The sequence below is a fragment of the Protopterus annectens genome, chromosome 1.part1 (genome assembly GCF_019279795.1).
Source record: "Protopterus annectens isolate FY-2018-M chromosome 1.part1, PAN1.0, whole genome shotgun sequence".
Lineage (NCBI taxonomy): Eukaryota > Metazoa > Chordata > Ceratodontiformes > Protopteridae > Protopterus > Protopterus annectens.
The window spans coordinates 959,624,819-959,639,898 of record NC_056726.1 but is presented as its reverse complement, the minus strand read 5'-3'; the positions used below and the strand labels follow the sequence as shown (position 1 = coordinate 959,639,898).

The following is a 15,080-nucleotide window of genomic DNA, read 5'->3' as shown; positions in this document are numbered from 1 at the left end:
GTACTGAGAATGTTGGCACCAATGACATTTTAAGGACCACTGAAGTTTCCTCATATGCAGTCTGGCATATGGAATTAGTAGGATGCAAGAGGGCATGAACCCTAGGGCCTGCAGGATTTTCCTTGCAGATAGCTGGGCTCTGGTGGCCATTTCAGTAAAACAGTCTGTCAGATAAGCTTGTTTTTCTGGAGTGAGGAATGCCATCTGGGATGCTGTGTCCAAGCTTGCTCCTAGGAATACAATCTTTTGACTGGGGACTAGTTTTGATTTCTTTTCGTTGATGGTGTAACCCCCAAGGAGGTTAGAAGGTTTTATACAAATGTCAGGTGCTGCAACAGCATTTCCTGACTGTTTGCCTGAATCAGGCAGTCGTCCAAGTACAGGTAAATTTGAATATTTCTCAATCTGCAGTAAGCAATAGCTGGAGCCAGGCATTTTGTGAATACTCTGGGAGCAGTGGATAAGCCAAAGGGAAGTGCAGAGAACTGATAATGCATAGACTCTGCCCTGAAGTTAAGGTATTTCCTGCATGACTCCCTTATAGGGATGTGCAGATAGGCTTCTTTTAAGTCTAGGGTGACTAACCAGGCAACTTTGGCTAGCACAGGTAGAAACTGCTGCAGGGTAAGCATTTTGAATGTTGGTACCACCAAGAAGGTGTTGAGAGTTGAAAGATCTAGGATTGGGCGCCAAGTGCCCTCTTTTTTGGGTACCAGGAAAAGTCTGGAATAGAATCCTTGATCCATCTGTTCTGCAGGAACAAGTTGAATTGCCCTTATAGAGAGCAGGGATTGAACTTGGTTTTGTGCCTCTGGCCACTGGTTTGGGAGAATGTCTGGGAACCCTTTTAGGGTTGGCAGTGAGTGGAAGTAGAATTTGTACCCCTGGGATACAATGTTGTGGACCCATCGGTCTTTGGTGATGGACATCCAGTTTTTTGCATGAAGTGCAAGTTTTCCTCCTAGAGGCACAAGCGACTGGGCAGAGGTGGGGAGTGGAGTAGAGAAGTCATTGTGAGGTCTTACCGTAGGGAGGTGGCTTAGCACTCCCTGCTTTGGGGGTGGGGGCACTCCATTGCTTGGATCTCTGCATACCCTGAGACTGTAGTCTGGGTGGTCTGTTTCCCCTGGGTCTAGTTTGAGATGGCCTGGGAGAGGGGCTGGAAAGGACGAGTGTTTCGAGGGGCAATGGCTACTGAATCTAGGAGGCTGCACTTGTAAGAATTCTTTACCTGTCTGCATAGATTTAGCTTTTTCTTCCATCTTTTTAAAGAACCTCTTCTGCTTTGGTGCCAAACAGATTGTCCTGGTTCAAAGGAGCGTCTAATAACTTTGATTTGATATGGCCTGGCAAGATCTGCTCCTTAAGCCAAGCATATCTTCTCAGTATAGAACCAGTGACTGCTGCCCTGCAAGATGCTTCTAGGGTGTCAAAGCCACACTGCAATGTATGCTTGCTGACTTGACTTGCAGAATGCACAAGTTCCTGCAATTCTTTATTTTCTGCACAGTCCGTAAAGGTAGCTTTTTTTTTGCTTAATAAGTTCCACAGTATGTTGCTGATACTTCAGCATGTGAAACTGACAATTTAAGGCCCTAATGGCGAGAGTTGCAGAAGTATATACTTTCTTACCCCATCTGTCCAAAGCTCTGGAATCCCTGTCCAAAGGGGTGGGATTCTTAGTTGTAGTTGCCTTGATACCTTTAGGCCCCTGGGAAATGATTTCTGGGTCAGCAGTAGGATTTTTGAAAAGGAATGTATGAGAGTCAAGTACTCTGTAGTACCTGTCTGGTTTCCAAGTATCAGGAGTAAGATTGGATTCCATAAAGACATCATCCACAACTTCCAAGACTGGGGGTATTGCTAAAGGCCTATGTTGTGGCAAGTCTAGGAATTCTCTGAGTCTCTTTTTGGACTGAGGATAGTCTTGGCATTCCCACTGGAAATGCTCTCAAAGGATGTAAGGTTTCACCAAAAGAAAAATCCTCTGGAGGAGAGGCAGAGGGAATGGATTCCTCTGCATCTTAATCCTCATAAGTAGATAAATGCATGTCTTCATAGTCAGAAACCTCAGAGTCATTGGACTCGGACTGTTGAAACTGCTGGAGACTGATCTCTTTTTCTCTTAGCAGGGGAAGCCTGACTTCCCCTAATCAGCATAATAAGGTGGTCTGCCATTCTAAGCATTTTATGTTGTGGAAAGGAAGCAGGTGCATGCACTTTGTTCGTCGGTTTTCTAGGCGTAGCGCATACTCTTGGCCATAGAAACTCAGTAGTTTTAGACAGAACTGAAGTCATCGGTTTGTGTCGAATATCAGTATAGTGAAGAACTTCCTCAGAAGCCGGTGCCTGCTCAGTGGCTCTGGACCCATCCAAGGTAGAGACATCTGCAGGTTCCATGGTCGAAGAAGACTCTCGCTGCATACTGGACTCCAAACGGGTCTCAGTAGAGGCCTGCGAATCTATTGAAGCGGGCATCAGGGGCTGCAAAAGCGCCTCACTGAGTACCGGCTAACTGGTGACTAGCTTAATGGAAGCATCAGAAGCAGCTTTGGACCTGTGCGGTCTGTCTCTGTCTTTATCCTTACATTTTTTCAGAATATCGGTAGTCGGATGGCTTACCGAAGCCATTTCGTAATATGGAGATCGAGAACAAAAGTATTTAGCGACAATAAAGGCTCGACGATGAATGGTTCGGGTGCTGAACAAGGCACAAAACTGACAAAGAGGTACGTCGTGGTCTGGGCCTAAACAGGTGACGCAGTAAGAATGAAAATCTCGGTGTGGTATTTGCTTTCCACAGGCAATACAACTGTTACCTTTTTCTGACATTGGTTAGAGTAAGAAAAAAGGATCCCCAACGGGGTACTTAGCTTTAGAAGACTTCAGGATGATTCAATTCGTAAACGAAAACTCAGGTAGCGGCCGACTGGCACTAATGCAAACTGCTTCTGCTTCGGGCTCCTCAGCAAAAAAGACTGGTGAAATGGTGCCGGCTGCCTGTTTTTATACCCGACAACCTGACGTCAGTCCTGAAGCCACAACAACCAATGCAGAAATACTATGTCTCTGGTATTCGGGCTGACTGAGGGCTACCTGCAGGCAGACAACCCAAGTGTGATGACTGCAACAGTGACACATGAAGAACATCCATGGATGGGCACTTTCCTGCTATTTCTGCATCCAGCTTGGTGGACACGAGTATCCTGAGGCAATGTAACAATTGCCTTATGTACACTGAGAGCCACTTAATTCTCAAACAGACAAACACAGTATGTGTGTGATGTAGTTGCACATTGATACTGGAAGCTACACTCTCACATGCAGACACAAAACAGGTTGTCAGCAATTCACACACATCACACACTGCACCCACAAAGGACCACACAACACAGATCCACAAATGCAGAGGTGCTCACATGTAACTTACCCAAATCTCAAAGGTCTCTTAGGAACAGTTCTCAGAAACTCTGAAAGAACACAAACAATACAATTCCCCATCAAATCATACAAAGCCACATCGCATTGAGTCTCAACTACCAAGCCCATAAGGTGAAACACTCCACAACCCAATATTCTGGTCATAGCAGACTCCACTGAGAGAGACACTGTTGGTTGTTCTTACCAGGCTGGATAAGACGAAGGTTACAGTTAATTGTTTGTCAGTGGCCAGTACCTGCCAGATCACACAAGCACTCAGGTCATGTACCCCTAAGTACCAGTATGACTCAGTCATAGTCCATGTGGGCATGAATGACTGGAGATGTACCTCCTTGGACTATATGAAGAGAGACGTGATTGAGTTCTCAGAATACATAACACAGGCAGACATGAGCCTTGCATTGAGCAACATTCTACTGTCTCCAAGGAAGATGCCACAATACCAGCAAAAAATAATCGGCTTTAACAAGTGGCATAGCTACTGGTGTTATTACAAAGGGGTCTTAATGCTAGTCAGCCTGAGAGGACATGGGTAACAGGCCATGCTGTTTTCCCAGGGATGGTCTTCACCTATCACCTCTAGACTTTTGGATACTGGCCAAAACATTATACACCTTTATAGTGCCTTTTTTAGCCACTGCCAAACATACAAAACCTTCCAAAATAACAAAAGCTACCTGGAACAAGCTACAGGTGTTACTGCTCAGTGCTACAAGTCTCAACAAGACACTGCACTCCCCAGAAGCTTTCCTCTCCCCGCAGAACACTGTCATCTGTAAAGTAACTGAAACACGACTCAAAGGCATTGAAAGCACTCTGGTAGCGTATGGCTATAATGCCTTTCATATGTTCCAACCACCCACTGAACCTGAAAGAACAAAAGGCAGAGGTGTACCTATTTACATAAAGGATAAGCACATCTCAAGGATGGTCTAACAATATGACAGGCTTGAGCTACTCCATGTTCAATTAATCATGGAAAAAATCCATTACCATATTCTTGCAACCTACTGGTCCCCAACCATGAACTAGGAAATCCATTAATCATACCTGAAGTTACTAGAATCACATCACTTACTCTTATACTCTCTACGATTACCCTGTCCTCTATTGGTCCATCTTAAATTCAGTTTCCCTATATTACTCTAGCATGTCCAAAGGTCAGTCAATGGTTTCCTCTCCAGTCCAGCTGGTGAATCTGGGAATTTTGAGGCAATGTTACAACTGCCTCATGTACATGGACAACCCTCTCCTCCTCCAAACAGGTTCAAATATATGTGAGAGATGCAACTATTTAGCCAAACTGGAGGCTGAGCTCTCTCATCTCAAAACTGGTGTAACCAGTCAGGAGGAGAAGGTAACCTCACACAACACAATTCCAGTATCACATAGTCCCACCACATCAGCGAACCAAACACATAAATACACAAAAACATACTCGGAGGCTCTAAATAAAAATCTACCTAAGCAACAGAGACCTCCAAAGCAGACATCCAAGCAAATGCTACCTCTAAACAAAACACGCACAACACATAGCCCACAAAGTCAGTGTGCCAAGCAGCCACAGCCCTTAAGGCTGAATAACACACCTGATACTCTTGTAATAGGTGACTCTATTGTCAGACACACTGACGTCCCGCTCATCAGGCTGAATAAAGAGAAGGTCACGGTGAGCTGCCTGTCGGGTGCTAGGATCCGCCACATAACGCAAGCACTCAGGTCACTCCAAAGCAAATACAAATATGACTCAGTCATTGTACATGCTGGTGTGAATGACCTGAGACGTACCTCCCTGGACTACATGAAAAGAGACATACAGGAGCTCTCTGTTCATGTATCCCAGGCTGGTATGACCCTGACCTTGAGCAGCATCTTACCCTCACCTAGAATAATGCCACAGTACAAAGACAAAATGATCGATTTTAACAATTGGCTAAAATTTTGGTGTCATTCAAAGGGGATCCAGTGTCTGTCAGCCTGGGATGACATGCTCGACAAGCCACGTTGCTTCGCTAGGGACGGCTTGCACCTGTCACCACTGCGCTTTCGGATATTGACAAAGGCTCTTGCCACCCCTATAGTGCCTTTTTTAGGCAAGGCTCAAAAGTCAAACCCACCCCCATAGACAGCACAAGGAACAAGAAACTAAGGGTAATACTGCTTAACGCCAGAAGTCTTAACCTCAAGATGCACACACTCGAAGCTCTCCTCAGTATGGAGAACATCGATATCTGTGCAGTGACAGAAACCTGGTTCAAGGCTCCAGAGAGCACCCTAGCACTACAAGCTATACCTCATATCATGCTTTTCGGCCCCAAAACCCGGACCGAACCACAAAAGGAGGGGGAGTTTCCATATTTATCAAGGATATCTACACCTCCAGGTTAGTGGCATTGCACAAAGTATCGGAGAACATCCATGTGCAACTAACAGTGGGCAAGACTGCTTTTCAGTTTATAGCATCCTTCAGACCACCCTCACAAAGTCAGGAATCCCACTCGGCCTTCCTGAAAACATTGGAGAACATGAAGATCTCTCCGAACACCACTATACTGGGCGACTTCAACTACCCAAACATTGACTGGGAGCACTACTCAAGCCCCAGCACCTTAGCCCAAAGGTTCCTGGAAATTATAAACTCAAATGCTATGGAACAACTAGTCACCACTCCCACAAGAGGGGACAACATACTAGACCTGATCATTGCCAACACGGGGACTCTATGCTCCACACCACACCATTGGTAAGATCAGACCATAAATTAATTTCACTGGATGTCCACATCCCGACCCCACCCTCAGCCCAGAAAACCACAGTGAAAAACTTCTCAAAAGCGAACTTCTCACTTCTCAAAACTGAAATGGAATCCTTCAATGCCCCAGGGCCAGTGGAAACTACGGCCCAAACTGCAGAATCCTATATAAATGCATTCTACGGACATCTCCAGGAATGCATGGATCATGCTATCCCAAACAAAACCAAGACCCAATCATCCAAAGGCAGGCGTCCAGTCTGGTGGACCCCTGCCATAAATAAACTGTACAACAGAAGGAGGAAGCTACTACATGATAGAGCAAAATCCCTAATAGCGAAGGCATCTCTGATCAGTCTTCTTCTTCTTCTTTCGGCTTTTTCCCGGTTAGGGGTCGCCACAGCGGATCACCTGTCCGCACATTGAATGGCAGTGGAGTTTTATGGTGTCGAGTTGCCAGCCCGGCGCTCAACCTTCCACAGAAGGCACACTCACACGCACACCTAGGGCCAATTTAGAGTGTCCAATCCACCTGCAGCATGTCTTTGGGATGTGGGAGGAAACCGGAGCACCCGGAGGAAACCCACGCGACCACAGGGAGGACATGCAGACTCCGCACAGAAGGCACCCCAGCCGAGGATCGAACCGGAGAACCTCTTGCTGTGAGGCGGCAATGTTAACCACTGCACCACCGTGGCCGCCCTGAAGGCATCTCTGATCAGTACTAGCAAAAAATTACGATCCCTCATAAAATCCTCCAAGGCCAGCTTCGAGAGAAAAATTGCACAGGACACCAAAGACAATCATAAGGCTTTTTTCAGTTATGTTAGGAACCTGGGATGCAACTCCCAGACTTGTTCTGAGTTGATTCTAAATGACAAAAAATACACTGAACCCACAGACAATATCCTGGCAGACAGGTTCAGTGCAAACTCCCAAAGAGCAAGTATCTATCCCGACAGAGGGCTGCCTCCCAAACATCTCTGATGCTCAGGTGAAGGCTGCCCTCTCCAAAGCAAAAAACACTGCTTCCATGGGACAAGATGGCGTCCCAGGTTGCGTCCTACATGAACTCCAAGAGGAACTAATCCCTCAAATAAAACAGCTATACAATCTCAGCCTCACTACAGGCTATGTGCCCACAGGATGGCGTACAGCAACAGTGGTCCCACTCCACAAAGGTGGAGCCTCTACGGACCCTGGAAACTATCGCCCCATAAGCCTGACTAGCTTAGTCTGCAAGGCTATGGAGAGGATCATCATGGAGCTCATAAACAAAGACATTGGGGACCTACAGACACTAGATCCTACCCAGTTCGGCTTTGTCAAGGGCAGATCCTGCCTTTTGAACCTGGTTGACTTCTTCGAAACAGTCACCAAAGCCATAGATGAAGGGAAGGTAGTCCACACAGCCTATCTGGACCTTGCAAAGGCATTTAACACAATACCCCACTCGGGTATCATAGATAAGCTATCCAGCTTAAATATAAACCCCTATGTCACAAGATGGGCCGCAAACTGGCTCAAAGACAGAACCCACAGAGTGAGAGTTGCTGGAGCCATGTCAGACTCGAAACCGGTCACAAGTGGCGTCCCACAGGGTTCTGTCCTGGGACCACTCTTGTTCGGTATATACTTTTCCGAGGTACAGGCAAACGTGGGAGGACTATGGCTCACCAAGTTCGCAGATGACTGCAAACTGGGCGCCATAATCGACTCTCCAGCTGACACAAACATCCTTCAAAAAGGTCTCACAGAGACAGATAACTGGTGCCAGCGCCATGGTTTAAAGTTAAATGCCAAAAAATGTATAGTCATACCCTTTGGCAAAAACAATGTGCCCACAAATTACCACATAGGCGGAAACCCATTAAGTACAGAGAAAGTTATTAGGAACCTGGGGACCCAAGTTGATAGCAATCTCTCCTTTGAAAACCACATTGCCAAAGTGGTTAGAAAGACCTTCTACATAGCCCACCTCATCACGAAGGGTTTCACATCTAGATCAAGAGAGGTAATCGTGCCCCTTTATTCATCCCTCATCAGGCCCATCATAGAATACAATGCCCCTTTTGGGATGTACCTTACCCGACACCTGCAGCAACTGGAAAGACCCCAAAAGTATCTCACCAAGAGGATCAAGGGTCTCAAACAGATGCCATATGCTGCTCGGTTAAAAAAACTCCAGCTCTACTCAGTTGCATACCACCTACTTCGAGGCGATCTATGCCTGACATACAAAGCTATGTCAAATCCAGAATTAATGTACATGCCCCACCTCAGTAAATCTAAATCCCTTAGAGCCACACGCTCGAGGGACTTGAACCTCAGCACAGAAATAAATAGAACTTGCTTGAGGGACAGGTTAATAACCCAGAGGCTCCCTTCGCTCTGGAATAGAATTCCAGTTCATGTGAGGCAGAGCACCTCACTGAATCTCTTCAAGAAGAATCTCGATAGGTGGATGGGGGATCGTAGGTTTGTCCAAGGGATTACTCCCGTGTCACTATTAGACAGAGGCACAGTAAACTAAACCTTAAAAAGGGCACAGTATACTCAAATCAAGGGGTGGCATAAGCCATACAGAATTGGGCTAGGCTTATAATTGCCCCAGGGCAGATAGCCTAGTATGAACCTATGAACATCCAATCTAATACCTTACTCATGGGTGACTAACTACTCCTCCATTAATCGGGAGGCATACACAACCACCAATATGCAGGCCCAAAGATTTACTGACTTTATAAATTCAAATGCCCTGAAGCAGCTAGTCTGCACTTCCACTAGGAGAACAAATAACCCAGATCTGGTGCTCAGAAATATGAGACAACACTGCCCCTGACCCCCCCCCCCATGTGATGTCCTTACTGGTAAGATCACATCACAAAGTGGGCTCCCTTGAAATAAAGGTAAAACTATTCCCTACAACTAATCCCAAAAACTTTAAGAACTTCTCTAAGGTAAATCACCCGCTATTAAGGGGCAGCATAGCTAGCTTACAAGCTACCCCAAATACTGAAAACACAGAAACGTATGCCGAGGCATACACAAAAAGCACCTTATGACCACATAAACAACCGCAGAGAAATGGCAGTACCAAAATAAATTAAACCCAGGTCAAATAGCAAAACCAAGCCATTCTGGTGGACCCCTGGTATTAACAGGTTGTACAACAAAAGAAAGAAAATCCTGTCCAGAAGAAAGAAGGAATGTGTACAACAGAGCAAAAAGTTCCTCAGTAGTCTAAACAAGCAAATCAGGGAACTAGTCAAGTCTCTGTACACAGACTTTAAGGTACAAATAACCTCCAAAGCTACGGATAACCGTAAGATATTTTTCAGTTATTTCCGCAGTCTTAACAGCAACAGTTGTAGATGATATCACATATACTCAGCCAAAAGATATAGCAAATCTGCAGGCTGACATATTCAACTCAAATGTCACATCCCTGTCATCCCCAGTTCTCCTCCAAGAAATACCCTCCTCCACTCCACCGCCAATTATTACCAAAGAACTTTTATGCTGACAGAGTGGAGGACAACAGCCATCCCTCTGCTGATCTAGGAAACTGCAGACCTATAACCTTGACTAGTCTTATATGTAAGGCAATGAAAAGAATAATCATGGACATGACAAATAATGACATGGGAAACTCCAAACAGTAGATCTGACCCAACTTGGCTTTGTCAAGGACAGTTCATGCCTACTGAATATGGTACACTTCTTTGTACATACTTGCCTACCTCGATTTGGCCAAGGCATATGGCACAATTCCCCACATAGGTATAAATAAACTCATAAAACTGGGCATAAGTCTCTAGGTCACCGGATGAATAGCCAACTTGCTCACTGACAGGCACATATGGATAAGTGGGTGAATTCAGATCCAGCAAGAGGCCATTTATTAGTCATGTGCCAAAGGGCTCAGTGCTGGGACCACTCCTGTTCAGAATATACTTCTCTGAAGTCATGGCTAATGTAGAATTCCTCTGGATGACAAAGTTTGCTTTTGCTGATAACTGCAAGATGGGGGCTAATCACTGAATCCCCCAGTGATGTACATATCCTTCAGCAGTGTCTAGAGCAGACAAATGATTGCTGCCACAACCACGGCCTAAAACTAAATGTGAAAAAAAATGCATTATAATACCCTTTGGGAAGTTAAACACCCCTACAAATTACAATATCAATAGCACACCCTTAACAGTTGATTCAAAGGTGAGAGATCTAGATACACAGCTAGACAGTAACCTGAACTTTGACCTCTACATGTCCCCAGTGGTGAGGAAGTCCTTCTATGTGGCACAAATTACAAGTAAAGGTATGGCATTCAGATATAGGGAAATTATGGTCTTGCTGTACTCAGGCCTCTTTAGATCAATAATCGAGTACAATGTGCTACATGCAATGTACTTGACTAGGCACTTACAGCAACTGGAGTGACCTCGGAATGCTCTACACAAAGAAAATACAGGATGTAAATGACATGTCCTATGCAGACAGGCTAAAAGTCCTATCCCTTTACACTATCTTCCTACAGACTATTAATAAGGGTGACCTATGCCTGACCTACAAATCACTCAAAAATCCAGCCCTGATGGAGTTGCTACACATCCGCAAGTCAAACATCATGAGGGTCACCCAATCTAGGCATCTATACTTAGTCAGTGACTCAAACAAAACATGCTGGGGAGACAGATGAGTGTCTCAGAGACGGCCCCTTCTTTGGAACAGGCTTCCTATTCATTTTAAGCAGAACCCTTCCCTGGCCCTCTTCAAACACCATTTGGATTAATGGATGGGGAACTGCAAATTCACACCTAGGGTAGCACCCATGTTCCTTATGGACAGGGGTAATTTGTAAGATACTCAAGACATAGGTACAAACCCATGACATCCTCTTACCTTAGGGGCCATATTTATTGACATTTGATTACTGGGAAAGTCCGACTGGGCTGAACCTATTTTCAGTGGAGGCCTGGGGATGGGGAGAAAAGTTCCAAATTATTACAAAACATTTTAAGAACAATGATATCACAATCTTCAAAAATAAAACAAAAATATCTGCAGTTTAAATAATTACAACAAAAAACATTGGTTAAGAATCTATACAATGTCTATGACCATTATTTAATATTTAAAAAAATATTAGACAGTTTGCAGAGAAATTAAAGGTACGTTAGTCTAACAGAAATAGGAATTAACAATCTGAAGTGAAGGAAAGACAGGCTTATGGCATATACAGAAAGTCAGGGAAGAGAATTCGATAGCAGTAAGTAAGCAAGTGAAGAAGGGAGAGAGTAAGGGGGAGAGAGTAAGGAGGTATACGGAATGAAAATGTATTTGCTCACATTTAAGGATACAGTTTATCCTGGTTTTGAGCAAGAACAAAGCCAAATTTTAGCTAGGAATTCTTTCAGAATGGTTTTGAAGGATGGGATGGAGGATACAGACCTGATGGATACAGGTAAGGAGTTCCAGGCCTTAGCAACCTTGTACGAGTACAGACAATGCCCAGCAGATTCGCTAGGTTTGTAGGCAGACAGAAGTTTTTGGACACTGGATTGTAATGAATGACTAGGAACATAGTTGTGTAGAATGTTTTTTTAGTGCTGGACAGGCAGATGTATGCTGGAAAATTTTATAGGTGGTAAGATGTTATGTACATGTCAGTTGATATGGCAGTTCTAACCAATTTAGACTTTTTAGTGATATACAGTGGTGGGTTCTGAAAGCGCTATGTGCTGCTACATTAGGTTAAATTGGGTTAGGCTTGTAAGGGCTCTTAAGCCTTTAGACTTGTACACTCCTACAAACCTATGGAAGCAGATTTGTCAGGGTAAGAAGGATTCTTACTCTCAGAACACTGAAAAAGCTTGTCAGGAAAAACTCACTTGGAAGACCGCTTGCCCCGGGAAGGCTGCCTCTGCTGCCTATTGACAAAAAGAGTTAGATGGGTAATTTCCCTGGAACTTAGGAAATGGAGGACTTCACCCTTATCCCGTAGGGTCTTAAAGAGTTCAGCAGCTGCAGAACCAAAGAGATTCTGGTTACTGAAGGGAGTATAATACACTAATTTGGCCTTCATGCCTTCAAGTAGAGCCTGTAAGCGCAGTCAAAAATACCTCCTCATCACAGACCCTGATGCAGCTGTCCTAGAGGATGCATCTGTAGCATCAAAACTGCATTTTATAGAATGACAAAACACTTGAGAAGCAGAACTCAAAATGGAAATGAATTAAGACTTTGCCTCAGAATCACGCATATCACTCCGAATGATCCCAAGTTTAGAAAGAAGAACCAGTACATAACCTAGTCACATGGGTCTGGTAGTTAATGGCCCTGAAAATGAAGGCAGCAGAAGTATACACTTTTTTTGGCATACCATTCCATGGCATGGCCGTCCTTATCAGAAGGTAAAAGCTTAGAAGAGTACAGTAATTTAGATGGTTTGTCAGTTGTCAAGGAAATCACAGTTGGGTCAGAGGAAGAACTTTTATACAAAAACTTTTGAGCTTTGGGTACTTTATAGAACCTGTCATGCTTCTTAGGGGCAGAAAGCTGGGAAACAGATGCTTGAGAAGACAAAGAGAAAGTGTCCAAAAGAGAATCCAACACTGGAAGTACGTAGAAGGCTTGGGTGAATCTTTCTGTAAAAGTTCATAAAACTGCTTTTGAATGTCACAAACCTGGGAACAATCCCATTTAAATTGTTCCATCACAAGTACCACAGTATTTCCAAAGGGCAATTCCACCACAGGGGAATCAGGAGAAAGTGAATCCTCTCCTTCAGACTCCAGGGCAAGAGGAGAATGGATTTAAGAAGAGTAAGCCAATGACTCTTCACCAGAGTCTACGTCCAACTCATCCACGAGGAATCAGATTCCCTACAAAGTTTTTATGTACTAGTTAACCAGAAACACAGGCAGATACAGACAAGTCATGAGGGGCTTTTAAGCCATAAAGGTAATGAAAAGCCTCTGAGTAAAGTCCTGTCAATATTTGAGTGCATCCTTAACCAGAAGGGCTACATTGTCTGGTTTTCTATTTCTTTCTCAAGGGAAAGTCAGCCTTAAAAAAATCTAGGGGTTTCCACCCCTGCCTACATTCAGTGAGGGTACTAGAAACCTCCTCCCTAATAAGAATTTGGGGAATCTCCCCATGGCCCCTCAGATATAACCAGTCAGGCCCCCCCCATCAGAGCCTTGGCAGATGTGCGGGTAGACAGCTCCATTTAGGCCTCCAACTGGGTCACAGCAGAGGGAGCTGATGCTGGCTCTTGATGCCCCCTAGGTTCTTTAGTCAGCTTGATGGAGACATCAGAATGAGGATGGACATCAACAGATTCAATACAAGCCCTTTTATCCTTTTTCTTAAGCAGCAGATTCAGAGACCACGGCACCCTAAGCTAAAAGTTTTAAATGCTGGTTCTCCAAGTAAATGGAAAAGGACGAAAGATGGCTGCTGAGAGTCTGTGGGACAAACATATGACAAATCTCACAATGAGTATGGTTGCGTGTAGCACCCAAAGAAAAAAGTTACTTCTAGTGTCTATCCTTATGGGGAATCTGACTCCCACACTCATATTTTCCCTTCATGGATGACATGTAAAAAGGCAATTAAGAAGGAAAAATAGGAAAGAAGATATCCCAAAGCGGCACTTATCTTGAGAAGTCTTAGTAGCTGAAACAACGTGGCGAATTCAAATGTGTTCAAACTGGCGGCAAAGTTCTGAGGATTAAACACATGTACATCACATACGTGCCTTACACCATGGACATAGGACATGCGTCTGACATAAGGTGCCTGGAAGCTGTAAAAGCTTTGGTAAGCTGGCTCTACTTTCAGCTATCCTTGACAGGATATCCCAGTTGTAAGGAATACTGCAATTGTGATAACGAAGGACATTCTTACACTACTGAACACTTACTATGCCTACTTACTTCTAAAATACACCATTAGACAATTAATTTCAGTGTAAGAAATATTACTGCACACAAGAACACACATTAGTAACAACATTGCTACATGCAGATTTTGAAGGCAATCAAACACTGAGAAGCCTGTATTCAGCTACAAGCAAGATATTATAAACCATACCTGTAATGCAGCACTTACTTTAAGTGACAAGGCTTTAGGGTGCATAGCCAGTACTCATTGTTCACAGGGGTAAATGATCCATTCTTTTTTACTAAATAATGCTTTAAGCTTTGCCCATGGAAACAAGGTTTGTCTGTATTTTCTTCATCCCAGGTGAACTGGAAACTGGATGGAATTTTCTTCTTTTGAGGAGAACCAACAAGTCTGTCAAACTGCTGTTGCAGACTCACCACCATACCTGAAAGTATGAAAAGTGCAATGGTACGTCACATTCTTTTTAAATGTTAAGAAATGGTTATATGACTTTTCATGTTGAGGTGAGTGTGTAACTGTGAAAATATAATGGGTCACAGAACTAGAAACTGCAAACCAAATCTAACCAGTCACAAACTTTGTGATGGAGAGCAAGTTAATCTTCTTGTGTTTTTGGATGTACACATGAAAAGAAATGTTGCCAAAGTATATTTATTTCATTATTATTAAATGATGTACTTTTTTAATGTTTTCAACCTTATAAAAAGTCATAACTTGCATCGACTCTAATACAGTGCATTAAAAGAGAGAGGTAAATAAAAATAATTTCACCTGAGGAAACAGATCCAGAATTTAAAAATAAACAATTCATAATTTATGCACCAGTAATGAAAAAGGTATATAATACAAACAACTGAAACTTCATACTGTCCTCAATAAGATTTCATTCATTTCCTTCTTCTTTACTCTGTTAATATGTATTTATGTACATGTGTATGTACTCGCGTGCAAATATATCATCTATATAGGAGTT

The 15,080-nt window shown here is 43.8% G+C and overlaps 1 protein-coding gene across 3 annotated transcripts in view; it reads right to left on the bottom strand.

Moving 5' to 3' along the window:
* Nucleotides 1–15,080, bottom strand: part of TAF1B (TATA-box binding protein associated factor, RNA polymerase I subunit B) — a 1,822,186-nt gene that overhangs the window by 161,138 nt on the left and 1,645,968 nt on the right. For all 3 annotated transcript variants that reach the window (XM_044079209.1, XM_044079201.1, XM_044079215.1), the window contains one exon: nt 14,312–14,531. In XM_044079209.1, the coding sequence (XP_043935144.1) occupies nt 14,312–14,531 (220 nt within the window). The remainder of the gene's footprint in view (nt 1–14,311; nt 14,532–15,080) is intronic.